Source organism: Oreochromis niloticus, linkage group LG7, assembly GCF_001858045.2.
Source record: "Oreochromis niloticus isolate F11D_XX linkage group LG7, O_niloticus_UMD_NMBU, whole genome shotgun sequence".
NCBI lineage: Eukaryota > Metazoa > Chordata > Actinopteri > Cichliformes > Cichlidae > Oreochromis > Oreochromis niloticus.
Genome location: NC_031972.2, coordinates 15,241,360 through 15,259,748, shown reverse-complemented (window position 1 = coordinate 15,259,748; position 18,389 = coordinate 15,241,360). Strand labels below are relative to the sequence as shown.

At 39.1% G+C, this 18,389-nt stretch overlaps 1 protein-coding gene across 2 annotated transcripts in view; it reads left to right on the top strand.

The window, feature by feature from the left end:
* The window catches only part of fibcd1b (fibrinogen C domain containing 1b), a 116,626-nt gene that overhangs the window by 62,500 nt on the left and 35,737 nt on the right, over positions 1-18,389 (top strand). For both annotated transcript variants that reach the window (XM_005454534.3, XM_005454533.3), the window contains one exon: positions 15,527-15,623. In XM_005454534.3, the coding sequence (XP_005454591.1) occupies positions 15,527-15,623 (97 nt within the window). The remainder of the gene's footprint in view (positions 1-15,526; positions 15,624-18,389) is intronic.

Below are 18,389 nucleotides of genomic sequence, written 5' to 3'. Positions count from 1 at the left end.
ACGAGCAAAATTAAAAGCATATTTATAAATAAGTATGAGACAGTTAAAAATTAAACTAAAATTAAAAGGTTAAAGAGAAAAGATGAATTTTTAATTGAGATTCGAAAACTCTTAATTAGCAGACTTGGTCACTCGTATGAGGAATTGCATTAATCCAGCCTGGGTGTGATAAAGGTGTGGATCACCTTCTCAAGGTTGTTAAAAGAACAGAAGGGTTTGGCTTTAGCTAAGAGTCTTAACTGAGAGAAGCCAGCATTGACGACAGATTTAATCTGCAAATCTAATTTGGGAGCAGAAGTCAAGATTATACCAAGGTTCTTTACATGAAGTTTACAGCATGAAATTAGAGATCTGAGCAATGGAGTCAAATTTGTGAACTGAGCTGCCTGACAGTGAACAGGGTTAATAAAAAAACATACAGGATTTTGGTTTGGTTTTCACTGAGGGTTAGAAAATTCACTGACAGCCAAGTTTTATCAAGTGACGCCAGTGTTGCACTGGAACCGGCTGCTGGGGTCACGTTCCATACAGGAAAATCTCACTTTATTTTGTAAATATGTTTTGCATATTGTTAACATTTCTTAATGGCATTTTTTCTTACAGGGAAGCTGAAGCTCCCCATGAAATGTTCTAATTTTACTATTACACACATTGCAGGTTATGAAAGGTTTCCCTTGATTTTTTTTTTAATGACGTAGTTATTGGTTTGGCAATAACTGTGTTATTGTTGTTTTTTTAATAAAAAACAAATAAAACAAAAACATACAAGTGTGCAAAAGGAACAGCCAGTTGCAGTGGTTGAAAGTGTCCTCCTCCCATCATCCCAAACCAGTCATGGCAGATGACTTTTCTTCCTGAGCCTGATTATGCTGAAGGTTTCTTCCTGTTAAAATGGGGGTTTTTACTTTCCACTGTTGCCAAGAGTTTTATCTGTAGGGTCTTAATGACTTAATGTAGGGTCTTTACCTTAGAATAGTCACCCTGGGGTGGCTGCAGCTGTGATTTGGCCATTTATAAGTAAAACTGAAATAAATCTAATTGAATTGACTGCTCGCAAACTGCAGATGCTGTAAAGTTGGTTGTGATGTGGTGAATACTTAGAGAAAGGTTTTTGTTTGTTTGTTTTGTTTTACTATAATTAAAATATGTAATAATTGGGGGAAAAAACAGAATTTTACACAGTCAATAAATACAGTTTAGAGGCTACATGGAAAAAAATGACAGTCTACCAGGTTGATTCAGAGACTGAGATGGAAAACTGTAGATAACGACTAAATGTAGGGTTTTAGTAACTGTGAAGTGAGCAGAGTGGTGGTACCCTTATACGAAAGACAAATCAATAACTAGAATAACATGCTGACTTTTCTTGACTGTAAGATACTATGCAGAATATGAGTTTCCCGCACTGCAGGGAGCATCCTCTATAGCACGATGACTCATATGTCAAATAGAAATAAATGTGTTTTTTCCATTTTTTTTTTAAAGAGAAGACGCTAAACAGGATAAAAATAAATGAACAGGAGCAAAAAAGATGTATCAGATCAAATCTATGTTGCTAAATCATAATGATATTGTTAGCTGTCAGAGTTAATATTCCAGTTTTAACAGAGCTGTGCATCTTGGATAGGGCTAGTATAGTACACAGTAACCACTAGAGAAGAGAAGAGAAGAGAAGAGAAGAGAAGAGAAGAGAAGAGAAGAGAAGAGAAGAGACATTTCATGCAGGTTGATGTGAATGGTTGTCAGAGGAAATTGGTCAATATTTCCTCACTGCCATAACTCATGCCCCAGAGACTGTTGGACAACAGAGGTAGGAGGGATGATGGCAGATAGGACATAAAAGAAGAAAGCTGTCATTACTTGCTCCCAAAACACACACACAGCACACATAAAAATAAGTTATGAAGTGTTCAACTATCTATACAAATAATCAAAGAAACTGAGATGCCTGTACATATACATACATACATATATATATATATATATATATATACAGGCACAATCCATTCAGCAGAATAATCCTTTGGGCAAGCATTGCCATCTGCAAAAGGGTGATTTCAAATGCCATTTAAACACATCCTTACGGCTTAGGGTAATGTCTTCTATTATTACTATTTTATTTGTTAAAAGGAAGGGCCTAAAAATGACCACGGCATAAATAATTAATGAGAGTAGATATATCAAAGTGCTCTGCGGGTCTGCATTATCAAATGGTGCTTTTATCGAAAGCACTGCAATCACTCTCAAATATTCAATTCAGCTAAGAACTGAAATGTAAAAGTTTTTGAGATTGAATGTACGATTGTGTGCATGTTGTATCACTCCTCGGGAGGCTTAGAGTGCCTTTTTGAGCACGTCGGAGGCAACGCTATAGGCTTTTCAGCATCTCTATCTGACTCGCAGGTTCTTCAATATTTCATGCCTGTTAGTTTATTGGTTTGAAAAATAAAGCAAATCCAGGATGGAAGTTTCTCCAGTTGTTTCATATCTCTAAATGATCTGTAAGGCGCAGAATTGAAAACCTACGAGTACAATCTCATTTCTGTTTAAAGCATGCATTTTTCTTTTTAATGTTTAGTTTGCAAACTCAGCAGTCACTCTATCCAAATTCAATTTACTTTTCTAGACAATGAAGCAAACCTCTGTTTTCACCCTAAATATCTGACATAAAGAAATAATATTGTGGTGCTGAGACAGAGCATGAGCTGTCCACTGGAAGCATTACAGCAGGCAGAGTCAGACATGTCCTTTAGGATATTACTGCCATTAGGCTGGGATGAGTGCTGTTTTTTGGGGGGGGGAAAGGTTAGACGACTGTGGGAGAGATGCTGCACAAACATTTGCTGATTCTAAATTTCCTATCTGAGCAAGCACGCGAATAGGACTTTTGATATAGCTGCTGCTACCGTTTAACTGAAAAGAAGTTGATCAGCAGCTGATTAAGTAAGATGATGATTTCTACATTAGCCTCGGGTAATCTGTGTTTTTATGACATTTTTTGAGATTAGCATTCTAAAAAGTTCAGCTAAGAAAGGATCATCTCGGTATGTGGCTGATCAGTATCTCCTAACACTAGTCTTGAGCTTCTTGAGCCACTTGTCATTTCTTTGTATTTTGCTTGGAAATAGGTCAGCGGTTTATTAAAACATGTACAAATATACATAGAAATACATGAAGTAAGGCAGAAACAGAGGTCGTACAGCTTCTTTAAGTAGTCTTCAGGATTTTCAAGGACATTCAAAGCTCTTCTTTGGATGTTGGCTCCATTTTGTTCCATTCTTTGTCATGATGATCCCACACTGCTTCAATAATGTTAAGGTCCAGGCTCTGGGGAAGCCAAGACTGCTAGTGTCCCATTGTGTATTTTTCTATTCAGGTATTTTACAGCATTGGCAGTGTGTTGAAAGCATGAAAAATGAGGTCACTGACAATCAGATGTTTTCCAAATGCTGGATCAAAATCTAATGGTACTTTCATGGATTCATAATTCAACCAATTTTAACAACGTATCCAACATCACTGAATGTAATGTAGCCTCAATCCATGACAGCCGTCACTGTGTTTTACAGATGGCTGTAGATGCTGTTTCACCTCTCTCCTGACCTCCTCAGTACTTACAGAATTTTCAAATTTGGATCCATCACTCCATATGACCCGTTGCCACTGATTTTCAGTCTAGTTCTTGTGTAAATTGGCATACGTCCGCCTTTTCCCCCTGTTTCCCCTTCCTTATGATGAATGGCTTCTTGACAGCCATCCTTGCACTGAGTGAATAGTAGATGAACCAAATGAAGGGCCAGATGTATTTCTCAGGTCCTGGGTCAGGTCTTTGCTGGACTTTTCTTTTCTTATTTCTTAAGAACATGACTTTCAGATAGTGTTCATTTGCTGTGTTTTTTTTGTCTGCCACCTCTTCTTTTGTCCTCTGAGAACACACTGGATGTCATCCTGAGTTATGGCAAGTGTTTAGCTAACAACTCTTTGGCAATTACCTTGTTGATGCAAAAGTCTATAAAACCGTGCAAGCCTTGGCATTTTTCATAGATATAACTAAAGCGGTGGGAACAAATTATGTGTTATTACAACAGACTAAAACAGTTTTGTTCTTTATTTTTTTGGCACAGGTTTCTGTCGTGCAGACACAACAATGGTCCCTCCAATGAGTTAGGTCCCTTTTTATGCTGGAATGATTCAGAATTCAGTGTTAAGTGGCTAAACAGCAAATTTCCACAAAGACAAAAATAGAAAAACTACTGCTTTGGGGTTTTTTCTTTTTTTTTTAATTACAACATTTTTTGGCTTTTTGAATACAAAATATAAAACACCAAGGGCTGGCTCAAGACTTTTGCAGAGCACTATATGTAGGTAAAGCTTATATTGGCTTTAAGAAATAAATCAGTTTTAGCTTCTTGTATCTTGGCACACGCCACACCAGTGTGATGCTAAATCCCAAAGTCTTGTACTGCCCTTGATTTTTGTCTACATGCAGACTTTAGAAAAATGTTTACAAACCCTAGCAGAGATCTAACTGTGTTAACCAAGTTTCTCTTAATCCTTTAACCCCCCTCCCCGAAAAAAAATAAAGGGAAAACCAGATTTCTTATTTTTATGATGTTTCTGAAATCAGGTTACCCCTGCAAGCCAAGAATAATCTTTTTTACTTAAGCACATGTAAGTAAATAAAATAAAATAAAAAAAAATGCTTGTGGATTGTGTTTGTCCTTCTGTTCTCATTTGCTGCTGCTGTGTTCGGAGCACATCTGTCTTTCTGATAGGATTATAAAACATTCACCAGCAGATGTTTGCACTCCTCTTTGAAGATAGCAATTGTGCAGACTGTTGTGGATTTATGAGTGCTTTCATCAGACAGTGTTGAATTTGTCACCATATCATCAATATTCTTAACAATGTAATCAAACTGTTAGAAGCTCCTCTACCAGTCTGTTTTGATCCATCTTATGAAAAGGAGCACGGAGCCGCTTTTGGAGCTGATTTTATTAGCATCAAATCATGTTTTGCGTATTTATTTTATTGATCTTATTTTCCTCCTGTCTACGTGTCTATCTTGGCTATTTCCGCATTGTGTCTGTTTTCCATAAATGCTGCTTTAAAAAAAAAAAAAGATAATTCCTGTGTGATTCAGTTTGCCTTTATAGCAGATATATTAAGCGCTCAGGAAGATGTTACCATTTACCTTCAGGTAGTCAGCAGAGCAAGTGACATCTGTTGCCAAAGCACCAAGCATATAAACATAGTGTGCTCACAGCATGTAGCCTATATGCCAAGAGCTAACAAGCTATTGGCATAATGCCTTTTTTCCACCCAGTCACATGCCAGACTGTAAATCTCCCAGAATCAGCTTTTGAGTGCTTGTGTTGATTCTTCCCTGTGTTCTGGTCTGTCAGTCAGGGTGTCCGTCTGTGCACGCTGCAGGCTCCCAGTAGTTGACAGAAAGCCTGCTGAAGAGCTTAAGGCAGCTTGTTAAGTAGCCTCCATCTACTGCAGAGATTACAGGGAGCTTAATGTAATCATGCCTGTGCAATAGCCCCTGTGTTGGGTGAGATGGTCATTAAGGAGTGGAGATTTGCTTGTTAACGTTATTTCGGCCATTGTTTTTTTTTTTTGGTTTTTTTTTTTCATTACATTTCTTGTTTGCCTGTTTAAATGGTCTGCCTAAAACTACTGAATGTATTTGCATACATACAGCATTTAGATGTCGGCCTGATGTTAGTCTTGATTTGTGTGTGTGTGTGTGTGTGTGTGTGTGTGTGTGTGTCTAGCCAGTGGCTGCAGGCCCTAAGCACAGAGTCCCTAAATGCAGGGGTTATTTTTTTTTAAAGAGCTGTCAAGTGAACTTGACGTTTACCTGTCTAATACTTAAATGATGTTGATTTGGTGACACAGACACTCTGACAATACATGTTACAGCAGCTGCTGGCACCCTCAAAGCTACTTTTCTTCATCTGTGCGGCCTTGTAAATAACTGCTCCTCAAAAAAGAAGGAAAAAAACAAGGGAACAACGATCCACTCCACTGAGTTAACAAAAATAAAGCTATTGCCATTGCAATTCTTTTAACTGACTTGTACCCTGTGACATACTGTCATAAACAAAATAATACCCTGTTAGTATATCCACATAGGTATAATTCAGATATATATATACATATATATATGTGTGTGTGTGTGTGTGTGTGTGTGCACCTGGAGACAATAATAAGCAGCTCAGTGCCATAGCTGATCATTTTCTCTTTGGAACTACAGTGTACTAGTGCCAGTCTCAAAATTTTATTCTAAGGGAAGAATCCCATCAAACTTGTGTAGGTAGGGCCAACTTGTCAGAGCTGGCAATCGGGAACAGGTTTATTTAACACAAGCAGCTTTTTATCTGTTTGATAATGTAGTCGAGCTCAAGGCTCATATTATCCATGTGCACTGTTTCATTTCAGCTCAGTGCATTTGGCTGTCATTCACAGATGCACTATTTTCTCTGTCTGCGGTGTGTTTGTGTGCACGGCAGAGCTGTGCGCTACCTTGCTGTAAGTGCACTAATAAAAGCTTCCAAACATGGGTTTATCTGTCTTAAGGCTTTGTTTGAGGATGACAGTTTTGTTTAGACTTAACAGCTGGCACCTAGGTCTCGTCCGATGTGGTGGAAGCACTGTGGATTTTTTTTTTTTACTGCCTGTCCTCTGATTTATCAGAAAAATGTGCATTGCAGGACCTCCTGATTTACAAATCAATGCTGGGTTTTCCTGCCTTTTAGCAAAACATATAGTTTGACGGCAATTCCTATAGCTTGCTCGGGTAGTCTTCAGATGAAGGGAAGAGAAGTGAGCCTTTATTGAAATAAATAAATAAATAATGCATGAGTGATGAACCTTAATAATTCATTCAGGGAACTTGATTTATAACAGTTACTTACTTAAAGAATTGATTGTACTATGTTATGATACTTTAGTTTTTTTTGTCCCAGTATCCTTTAATATTGACTTAGTGTTGTGATCCCAGGCTGTATTCACGGTGGGCTTTGTAACTTCGCTTTAGGGTGGTTATATACTTTATGTTGTGTAAGTAAACCCCAGCATCCGTTGCTGAACCCTTTAATAAAACTGCTGCTGTATCATAACTGCAGTTCTCCGTCTGTGTACGGCGAGAGCACTGCCTGCCCCTCACCCACATAGAACAAGTCAGCTTCTGACCTTAGCAGAAACAACTTTGATGTCAGGTACAGCCCTCGAGCCAGACATTGTGTGTGAGGATTTGTCATTTGGGATGTTAAGCTGCATCCTAGTGGAAACTGTGTGTGTGTGTGTGTGTGTGTGCGAGCGTGTGAAGAGGCATACACTCTGAACTGGGTGACTGATTTCATTTCCTGTTTTTTGAAGGTGCGGATGAAAAGCTGTGGGGTTTCGGGGGGTTTTTTGTGACACAAAAATTCTTTTAAAATGCGTTCTGACACTGTGCTGACCAGTGTTCGGAGAAAGTTCTGCATTAATGATCATAATGTAGGGATCAGAGCAGACAGCAGTCGGTCACAGCCTCACTCAGACTCTGTGTGCATGTGGATGAGTGAAGTGTGAGGTGCTGAATTTAGTGCTGGATGGTATAAATCAAATCAGGGGAGTGAAGAGCTCCACTAGGATGGATGCTTCATAGCGCAAGGTCCAGGAACATTCCAACAGGAGAAAACATATTCAGGATAAAGAGGCAGCTGACCGTCACTGGCTTCAAATTTCTGCACATTCTTCACTCAGACATGTCAGCGATGAAAAAGGCCAGAGACAGAAAGTTTGTATTACTCATTAAATTCTACATTAGAGTGGGAATAGACACATTTTTGCTTTTATCATCATGAAGTAAATGTTGATTGCTCAATTTAATGGCTATAGAGTTAAAAAAAAACAACAACAAAAAAAAAAAACACCAATGGCATTTAGATTGGTTCCCTTCGAGCCTCTCTTTCACTGCGCAATTATGTCTGACACCAGGTACTCAATCTCCAGGGAAAATGAAGGGTCGATTTTGCATCCAAAACAGACAGCACACTTTGTTTATATTCTCTCCAGGTAGTGGAAATGGTGGAATTTGTAACAAACTGTTGAATTGTTTAAACTTTACCTGGTAAAAGAAAAAAGGAGCTCCGTAGCTGGAAAAGACAGTGAAGCCGAGGAATCAGAGTAATCGCAACAAATGTTGACTGTAACCTATTTAACACTCATTATGTCGTAACAGAACACAAATGTGTTACAATGGCTGGAATATATGTGTAAAATAAATAAAAACATGAATATTTAAACTCATTGGTTGTGTTTAGAAGCACATTAACAGTGTTTCAAATGTATCTGTACTCATACAGACAAAGGTTCCGATTGACTACACAGTCAAGCACCCACTTTAACATCTCTACACATTTTTTCCCCACTCCAAAAAGCCTCGCTTCATTCCACCTCCCAGTGTTGATCAGTGCCTTTCCCTCCTCAAATATGTGAAAGAAAATGATTGGTGTCTCTGCAGAGCTTCATGTCTCCAGGGAAGATACACACACAGAGAGAGATTCTGACCTTCAGGGTCAACATGCAATTAAACCTCAGATGGGCTCTCAAGTCTTACAAGAATACTGGCTGTGGAGGGAGACATGGCTAGCAAGACAAGTATGTTAACCCTGATATGAACTGAGCTGCTTGTTGGTTATCCTGCTTTTGTAGAGTACTGCTTCATGTGACCACTCACCAATGCTGCAGAAGTGATTCACGGTATCGGGTATCTCAGATTTTGTGTCAGACCGCAACCCCTGAATTACACAGCTAGTGGGAAAGGTTAATGAAGACTCGAACATCAGCTCCAAGGATGGCTGCTGACCTTTTGTATAGGAGCTAACAAAATGAATTCTAAAGCAATGCCTTCATTTCACCCGAGCAGTTTTTCCTCTTTATGTTTCAGTGTCAGCGGGACAGAAGTTTGAAAGCATGGTGTAAATCTCTCATGTCTATCTTTTATCCGACGTGTGTTATATGTCGGGTGACTCTGCAGCATGTAAGCAGCTAGACAGATTTGATTTACTGTTCCGAACAGCAGATGGTCGCACAGCTTAAATTATTGCTAGCAAAAAATCTTTCATAATTTCAGCCAATTTGACTGCAGTGAAGCAGAGAGGTAACAGGAAGAGTAAACTAAAAGTCATTTTTTTCAACACTCGTTAATTATATTGTCACATTTGCTTCACTGCTGTAACACATAATACCACAATTTCTATTTTTATTTATTTATTTATTGTACATAATTTTCATTATTAGCCAATGTTACAGCAATTAATATCAGTTTTTTCAAAAGTCTTTATCCTGTAAAGCCTAAAAATTATTTTTTTTAAATGAGTGAATTTTTTTTTAAACAAAGAGAAACTTGCAGATATATTTTTTTATTTGTGTAATTTTTGCTACAGCTGACATTTTTATGTAATTTATTCAAGTTTTTCCAGAAAACAAAATCAGACTGATATTGTAGAGGTCTGAAAAACTCCCAAAAACACATGTATTAAACATGATACATTTGGTGTTACAGGGTTAAATATTAGCTGCTTTTGTATCAAATGTAAGATGAACGTTTACGAATATTAGCAGCTGTAGCTCAGGCTGCAGAGAAGGTTCTCGTGGATGACAGTTTGATCTTTGGTCTCTCCACATTCAGAGGTTTGCTTTGACCACTAAAGTTGTTCCTGATAGCAGGACGTCTGCCATGCATGGCAGCTGTGTCACCACTGGTGTGTGTGTGTATGAGTGTGTGAATTTCCCAAGCTATTAGTTCAAGTAAAAGTTCAAACTTTCAGTGTCTTGAAAATGTGGAAAACACAGATGAAATCCCAGAGATTACATGTCTGCTATTTTCAGACAGCTTCCCTGCATACGCTTGACACCATGTGGTAATTGTACTAAGCTGAACATGTTAACACAACATGACTGCCATTAACTCCTTTCTGACACAAAATGTACAATATGTGTTAATAATAATAGAACTGAATTATAGTGCATTTGCCATCCATCCATCTGTGCTTTCAGCTGCTGGGATGTGGAAATGAGCTACACTCTAACCCTGTGTATGAATGATTAATAACATTATTTACAGTCGAGACAGTATTTGGACAGTTATACGCGCAGCAGTGGAGTGCCAGGTTTCAGCTTTAATTTTAATTTCTGTTTTGCATCAATATTTAACAAAGTGGGTGGTAGTCGTGGCCCTTTAAAACACATGGAACCCAAACTGCAAGGGTTCAAAATAAAATTGGACACTTGGTTATTAAATCTTTCTTGGAGAGCTATCTGTCATTTCAGCCGTAGTTCACAAACCAAAAACTGCACACATGGCTCATGGAGAGTTGATTTAGAGTTGCCATTCAGACTGAGGGGGAGCTGTCTGTGGAAAAAGCTCTCTCTCTCTCTCTGATATATATCAAGGCTGTCATAGGGAGATGCAGGGTACACCCTGGGCAGGTCGCGAGTCTTTCACATTTAATTCGTGGGGTTGAACTAATGAGCTGCATTAACTGTTTAGGCATCTAGAAATAGTCCCCCATTATAAGAGGCTCAAGAATAATTAGACAGTTGACAGATAGATTTAGATAGAGTTTTATGCCCAGGTGAATTACAAATTAAGAAGATAAAAGACCTGGAGTTCATTCCAAGTGCTGAACTTGCATTTAGTTACTGTTCACCGCAACTCTCAATATGAGGTCCAAGGAGATGTCGATGCAAGTGAAAACCCAAATTAACCTGTTAGAGGGATAGGAAAAAAAGTTTAGGAGCCATTTTAACCCTTTCATGCATGAATTATGACAACCTTAATTAAGAGGTTGTCATAATTCATTCATGACAGGGTTAAATAGCAATAATTGAAATGAAATATGCCATACATCTATAGTAACATTAAGCGACCAGTGGGTTGTCAGGGTATGGTGTGACACATCAGTGTCCAATGTAGTGGTTTATGTGCAAGTATATCATCAACATTGACACAAATACAAGAAAACAGCCTTTGAATAGCTTTCCACTGACCACTATGCATGAAAGGGTTAAAAAGGCTTGTGATGGAGATCAATTCAATTCAATTCAATTTTATTTATATAGCGCCAAATCACAACAAAAGTCGCCTTCTGTTCTGTTACATTTGCTATTATTATTATTACTTTAATGGGGGACTAATCTCAAAAAAGCTAAAGAAAAAGGAATAAACATTAAATATTTGGGATTCTTTAATCGGTTTATTGAATTTGGGGTAGTATTATTTAAGTGATACTTTGTGGAAGGTGAACAGAGGGGGCCTGGTGTTGTTCACAACTTATTATTTGTCCGGTAAACCTCAATTCTATGTCATGTGTGGAGTCTGTGTTAATGTTAGCACAACTTACCTGTAAGAGTAAAAGGAGCTCAATCACTTGCTTATGAAACATCTGGCATAAACCAATGTGCAAGGTTGGGGGAGTTTAGGGTAGGGTGTTTCTAATAAATATAACTGATTAAAGCATATATGTTGTTGAACTATTTATAGGAACGTTTACTTTTTCAGGTTTTACTACCCTAAGACTTGACCTGAGGTAGATAGAGTATGGAAGGAAGCCTGTTGCTTTACATAGTGGTTGGTATGTTATGTGTTTGAGAACACCCTCACTCTTGTATTAACCTATTACAAGGTTTTAGGTCAAACCTTTTGGTCAAACTACTGTAACTCTTGATCCACTGGCACAGTCGAAAAATTCCAATGGCTCTTGAAAGCATCAACTCATTTTCAGTGATATTAGGGTCATTACGGTAATCCCAGACACGGTGCCACAGAAACATGGTGAAAAGAAGCCGAATGTCTGATAAAATGTCTGTTTTCTGTAGAGCTCCATCACACACACTCACACTCCCGTCTCGCAACCAACCTCCATCTTCACGGAGCTGCTGTGACACCATTCCTGGGTTTACCGTAATCACCCTATTACCACCGAAAAGCACAGAGTCGCTGCACAAGTTGGTGAATGACTTTTATCTGAGCTTCATGCCTTTTTGTTCAAACCACAAGCAACCACTGGCTAAACTCAAAGGAATGCACTACCCAGTGCATTAACAACATGATGTCTAAAAGATGGCAAGAAGACAGTTAAATGGATGATCGCAGAATTCTTTCCTTGGTTAAGAAAAAAGTGTGTTCTTCAATCACATCAAACACCAAAAAAGCATATTTGTCAGGAATTCCATGGGCCTACATTCTAGTAAGCAATCTCACCTTCTCTGTCAAATGTAGTGGATGAGAGATTTTTAACATTTAGCAGAAAAGGAACATAAGGTTAAACATAAGGTCAAGCAACAAAAGTGGCTGAATGAAGGCTGAGAGAAACTAAAAGCTGAGGAAGAGCTAATGGTGGCTACAGTAAAGGTCAGGGAGAGCATCACCATACAAAGATAGAATATCTATGGGATATGAGCCAGAGACACAGTGTATTTTATTTGAAGTTGAATGTGTTGAAAAGTCTCAAGAACCCTTCCAAAATACTTGTGGTGTACAGTGAATGTTCTAATATTGACACCTGTAGCAGTGATACAGATTGCATCCACTGTGTAGAAAATTTAAAAGGATGTAGTATTTCTACTGTTGTATTTGACTGAGGATACAGAGCAATTTAAAATAATTTGTGACGTAAATTAAGATAGGAGTCATGTTTAGGCACAACAGAGACTGTACAGTGCACAGTAAAGAGCCAAAGAGTTAAGATACGTATCTGAGGCTCTTGGTCAAGTTGTGCAAGTTCCTGGCCCACCCGTTGAATGGCCACTTCAAAAGGTTCACTCCGAGAAGGTTTCTCATGAGCAGGACCAAGAGATCTCGCATTGCTGTCATCCACCTGATCCATAAAACGATGCTGCCCAGTCATGCGAACAAAATCACTGCTGTTGTGGGAACAGTCACTGATGATGGCCGGGATTTGGGACATCACCAAGATCCGCTGCACTCTGCACTTTGAGGATTACCAATGGTGCATGTGTCAGGATGCTGAAGGCAGGAGTTCCGATGACCTTTGACCAGCTGGCTTTGGCTTCTCCCAAAGGCTAAGTGCTGCTGTCACAACCCAAGCGAAAACAGAGGGCTGGACGGGCTCTTTGGAAAGTGCTCTTGGAACAACCTCAAAGCCATAAATTAAATGTTTTTTGTTGTCTATGACATCTGAGACAAATAAAAGGTTGGCTGCACTAAATAAACGAGTAAATAAATAAAGAACACATCACTCCTACTAGTGGCAGTCAGTCACACTGCTTTCATACTAATTAGTAGATTCAGAGTTATTATAAGCAGTAAAAATTCTTCGTGTCATCTTGTGAAAATTAAGAAGTGCAATCACTGCCATCATTACTGGCAGCTGAGACACTTGCTTGAAGGTCTAATGTGCCACAACCAGAGCAAAGACAGTCTTATGCTGATACAAATCCCTTTGTTTCACTGTGAGTAAATGGTAGTTTCAGATCTCTGCAGTCCTTGCAAAAAAAATGAGCTACACTGTATATAATGCATGTTTAGAGGCAAAAGAAAAAAGCAGCTGTGTAGTTTCTTCTGAAAAGAGGTTAACCAGTGGCTATGTTGCATGAGAGTCTTTATTTTTCTACTTTAAATAAATGAGAAAAAAAAAAACGATGGCCTTGTACAACTTACCGTCATTGTCTGTGCAGCCAATAAAAAATATATTATATTCCTTTGTGTCATCATTCCTTTGAGAGCGATTGTTCTCCAAAATATAAATAATTCAATAATCACATCTCAAGCAGTTAAACTCATTTTATATGGTGGGCCATGTACAGTCCATTTTGATCTCAGTTGGGCTGGATCAGGGAATCTCCCCTTGCTGTCAATGTAAAGTTTAACTACACATTTAACTGCGGAGGAATCTTAATATAAGAAGTGCAAGTTTAAAAATGCATCTCAAGTTTTCTATATGAAAAAGAAAAGCAGCTATATTAATGTGAAATATGTGTATTCTTGGCTTAAGTCGTAAGCAGTAACTCTGTAAAAGTTCTGTTAGCTCATCATTAAATCACACATTGTCCTGTAATAATTGTTGATTTTATTTAATGATTGACAGAATGAGTTTTTTTTCTCTTTTTACTGTAAGGCCCTGGAAAAAATCATGAAATGTTTTGAATGGCTGTGAGGAAGTTCTTTATGACCTTAGGAAAAGCTGTAAAACTTATGTAAATACATTTTCAAAAGTCATCCAGTGGGACAGATTAGAGTCTTTGGTGGACCATGCCTTGTGTTTGATATTTCTGAGCTATAGTGTTAGAGCTCCCGTTTTATCCTGCTTCAGCACAATGTCTCAAACAATTAAGTGTCACAAAGGATTAGGAAATTATTTACTGTTGTTATAAACAAACAATAATAATAATAACGATTAACTGACAGACATTTTTAAGGATTTTCTTTACAGCTTGATGTCAGTTATATCAGATCTGTGTATCGGACATAAAAAAAAATGAAGAAAAAAAGCAATAAATAAATAAAAACCCACATTTCCATTACTGACTTCAGAATGAACTGGGGCAGCTACCAGTATTAGAGAAGATATCGATCTAGAACGGGGAGAAAAATTCCTGCAGTGATAAGTGATGATGATGATTCAGTAATGAAGATTAAGATGATCATTTTGTAGACAATTATAAGGATGAAGATGATTAGGACGTAACCATCGCTCAGCAGGGTTTCTTTGTCTGTGCGGATGTTAAAAGCAAACATGGCTGTTGGTGCCATCTGGTACCTTGTGGTATGCTTGGGGATTAGTCATGCTGAATATATACTGTCTCAGGGAATTTCTTTTGTCATTTTGCCATTTACACGGTCTTCCAACAGTAGGTCCTAGACCGTTTTCCATCTGCATGCATTTCCTCTTCTGAAGCACATTTCCAATTTCCTTTCATCTTGGGCCTGATGCTTGGGATGTCAGCACTTGTAATAGATAGAGTGTTTCATTTGGCGCTACAGATGCTGCACCCTCACTCATGCATATGCGCACGGCTAAGCTAAATCGCTAAGTATCTGCTAAGGTTTTCCTTGTTTCTCATACTGGAAGGGATGCTATAAAAAGCTCATCATATAATTTCACTGCGCACCACTGTTTTTAGAGACTTTTATGATACATGGTGAAAAGCAATTTCATCTTTCTGTGTGTATTTAGAATTATCATTTTATGAATATCATCTCTTTTCTGGGATTTTTTTTTTTCAATTACATATGCAGATTCCCCTGCAATTTGATTCAAAGTCAGTCAAGATTTAATGGATTCCTTTTATTATCTTCCGACAAATTGCCTTTTTAGTGGGAAGAGCGTTTGCATTATTCATTTGTGAAAGAGCAAGCATTTATGAGTTCATTTAGTTTAGTTCTGGATGAGCTCAGCGACCAACAGAGGGGCTCAGAATGAGTCATCACAATGGATGATGAAGCACACCGCGTGAGATGAATCTCATCTGACCCCTGAACTCTTGTCTTGCTGTCTTGACTGTGTAGGTGATTCAGCGCAGGGAGGACGGCTCAGTCAACTTCTTCAGAGGATGGGAATCTTATCGTGAGGGATTTGGCAAGATCACCGGAGAACACTGGCTGGGTAAGTGGCTCAGGTGTGTGCGTGTGTGTGCTCCGCAATGTATGACTCATGCGCAAGCCTGCCGAGGATGGTGAGCCAAGCTCGGGGGAAGGAGATTTCACACAGTATATAAATGTTGGTCATCTTGTGAGTTGACAAAAAAGTAAAAGAGAGAAAAACACTTAGTCATGTCAGGTGATGGAGCAAGATGAAAGAGACACCCAAGAAGAGGCCGACAGATAGAGATGAGTTTGACCCTTCATAGCATCAACAGAGCAGCAATAGCTGGATTACAGACAATGAAAAATGCTGCGGTAACAGAGAGAAAGAAATACAAGGATGTTTTATTGTGATAACCACTCAGAACAACACAGGCCAAAAGACCTGCAATGCAATAACAATATTTTTGGTTTTTCATATGCCAAAACACACAACAGTGTAATTATTTTTTTTTCTAACCTTGCAGCTTTTTCAGTGGTCACCGTCTGCTTAAAACAAGTATTTTTTCAACCAGCACCTTTTCCAAATCCTTATATTTCTCGCTGGCAGCCAGGCATATTAGTCTATGCCTCCCCTCAAAACTTGACAGGCGAAAGAATGCCAACAAAAGAATTAATTCGACTGTGAAATTATCGACTTTTCTGAAGCCAAATTCTTTGCCTTCACACCACTTCTCATTAAATGTACCAAAATATTTCTTTGTGGGGAGGGGGAGGTGGGAAGGAGGATCCATGCCCATCATGGTCTAAAAGCAAGTTTCTCACAAGGATGAGGGCGAAGTCGTGATAGCTGACTAAATTAGAAACATTTCCGGCTGAAGAATTAAATTCTGTGGCGACATCTAATCACTTTTTTCGCAGTCATAGTCAGCGTCTTTATAGGATATCAGTAACTGCTACATGGCGTCAGCTTTTAACATCAGCCAAAGTCATTGTGAAACCTATAAAGTCTGTTTCCTATAAATCTGTGTTTTTATTTAAAAAAATATGTCATCCATGGTGACATATATGGACAACAGTGACCTGCTTCGTATATTTTCTGAGTGCATCACTAATTCTGATCTACAGGGTGGGCCATTTATATGGATACACCGTAATAAAATGGGAATGGTTGGTGATATTAAAGTCCTGTTTGTGGCACATTAGTATATGTGAGGGGGCAAACTCCTCAAGATGGGTGGTGACCATGCTGGCCATTTAGAAGTCGGCCGTCTTGGATACAACTTTTGTTTTTTCAATAGGAAGAGGGCCATGTGACACATCAAACTTATTGGTAATGTCACAAGAAAAACAATGGTGTGCTTGGTTTCAACCTAACTTTATTCTTTCATGAGTTATTTACAAGTTTCTGACCACTTATAAAATGTGTTCAATGTGCTGCCCATTGTGTTGAGTCAATGCAACCCTCTTCTCCCACTCTTCACACACTGATAGCAACACCGCAGGAGAAATGCCAGCACAGGCATCCAGTATCCGTAGTTTCAGGTGCTGCACATCTCGTATCTTCACACCATAGACAATTGCCTTCAGATGACCCCAAAGATAAAAGTCTAAGGGGGTCAGATCGGGAGACCTTGGGGGCCATTCAACTGGCCCACGACGACCAATCCACTTTCCAGGAAACTGTTCATCTAGGAAAGCTCGGACCTGGCACCCATAATGTGGTGGTGCACCATCTTGCTGAAAAAACTCAGGGAACGTGCCAGCTTCAGTGCATAAAGAGGGAAACACATCATCATGTAGCAATTTCAAATATCCAGTGGCCTTGAGGTTTCCATTGATGAAGAATGGACCCACTATCGTTGTACCCCATATACCACACCAAACCATCACTTTTGTTGTTCCAACAGTCTTGGAGGGATCCATCCAATGTGGGTTAGTGTCAGACCAATAGCGGTGGTTTTGTTTGTTAACTTCACCATTCACATAAAAGTTTGCCTCATCACTGAACAAAATCTTCTGCATGAACTGAGGGTCCTGTTCCAATTTTTGTTTTGCCCATTCTGCAAATTCTGTGCGCCGATCTGGGTCATCCTCGTTGAGATGCTGCAGTAGCTGGAGTTTGTAAGGGTGCCATTTGTGAGTAGCTAATATCCGCCGAAGGGATGTTCGACTAATGCTTTGCTGTGGGCTCTTGCTGAATGAAGCTAGGAGAGCCACTGATGTTTCTTCATTAGTGACAGTTTTCTTGCGTCCACATTTTGGCAAATCCAACACTGAACCAGTTTCACGAAACTTAGCAAGCAGTTTGCTAACTGTAGCATGGGAGATGGGTGGTCTCGTAGGGTGTCTTGCATTGAAATCTGCTGCAATGACCCGGTTACTGTGTTCACCAGATGTCAACACAATTTCGATCCACTCCTCACGTGTTAACCTCTTCGACATGTCAATGGCTGTGAACAAAGAGAAACTTGTAAATAACTCATGAAAGAATAAAGTTACATTGAAACCAAGCACACCTGTCATGTGTCGCTGTGTGGCAGGCAGGATGAGGACCCAAACGCAAACTCACAGGAAAACAGGACTGAACTCAAAATACAGCTTTATTGCTGACGGATGATAAAGGCGATACAAAATAATATGAAACTAAACTGGGAAGTACTAAGGAACTGACTCACGAGGAAACACACGGAGGGAAACACAGCCATGAGGGAGAACGCGACACAGAACTGAGGGAGAGGCAGACATAAATACACAGAGGGTTAACGAGGGAAGTGGGAGCACACGGGGAAACACAGGTGACACTGATAATCATAACAAGACACAACAGGAGTGAACGCAACACTGA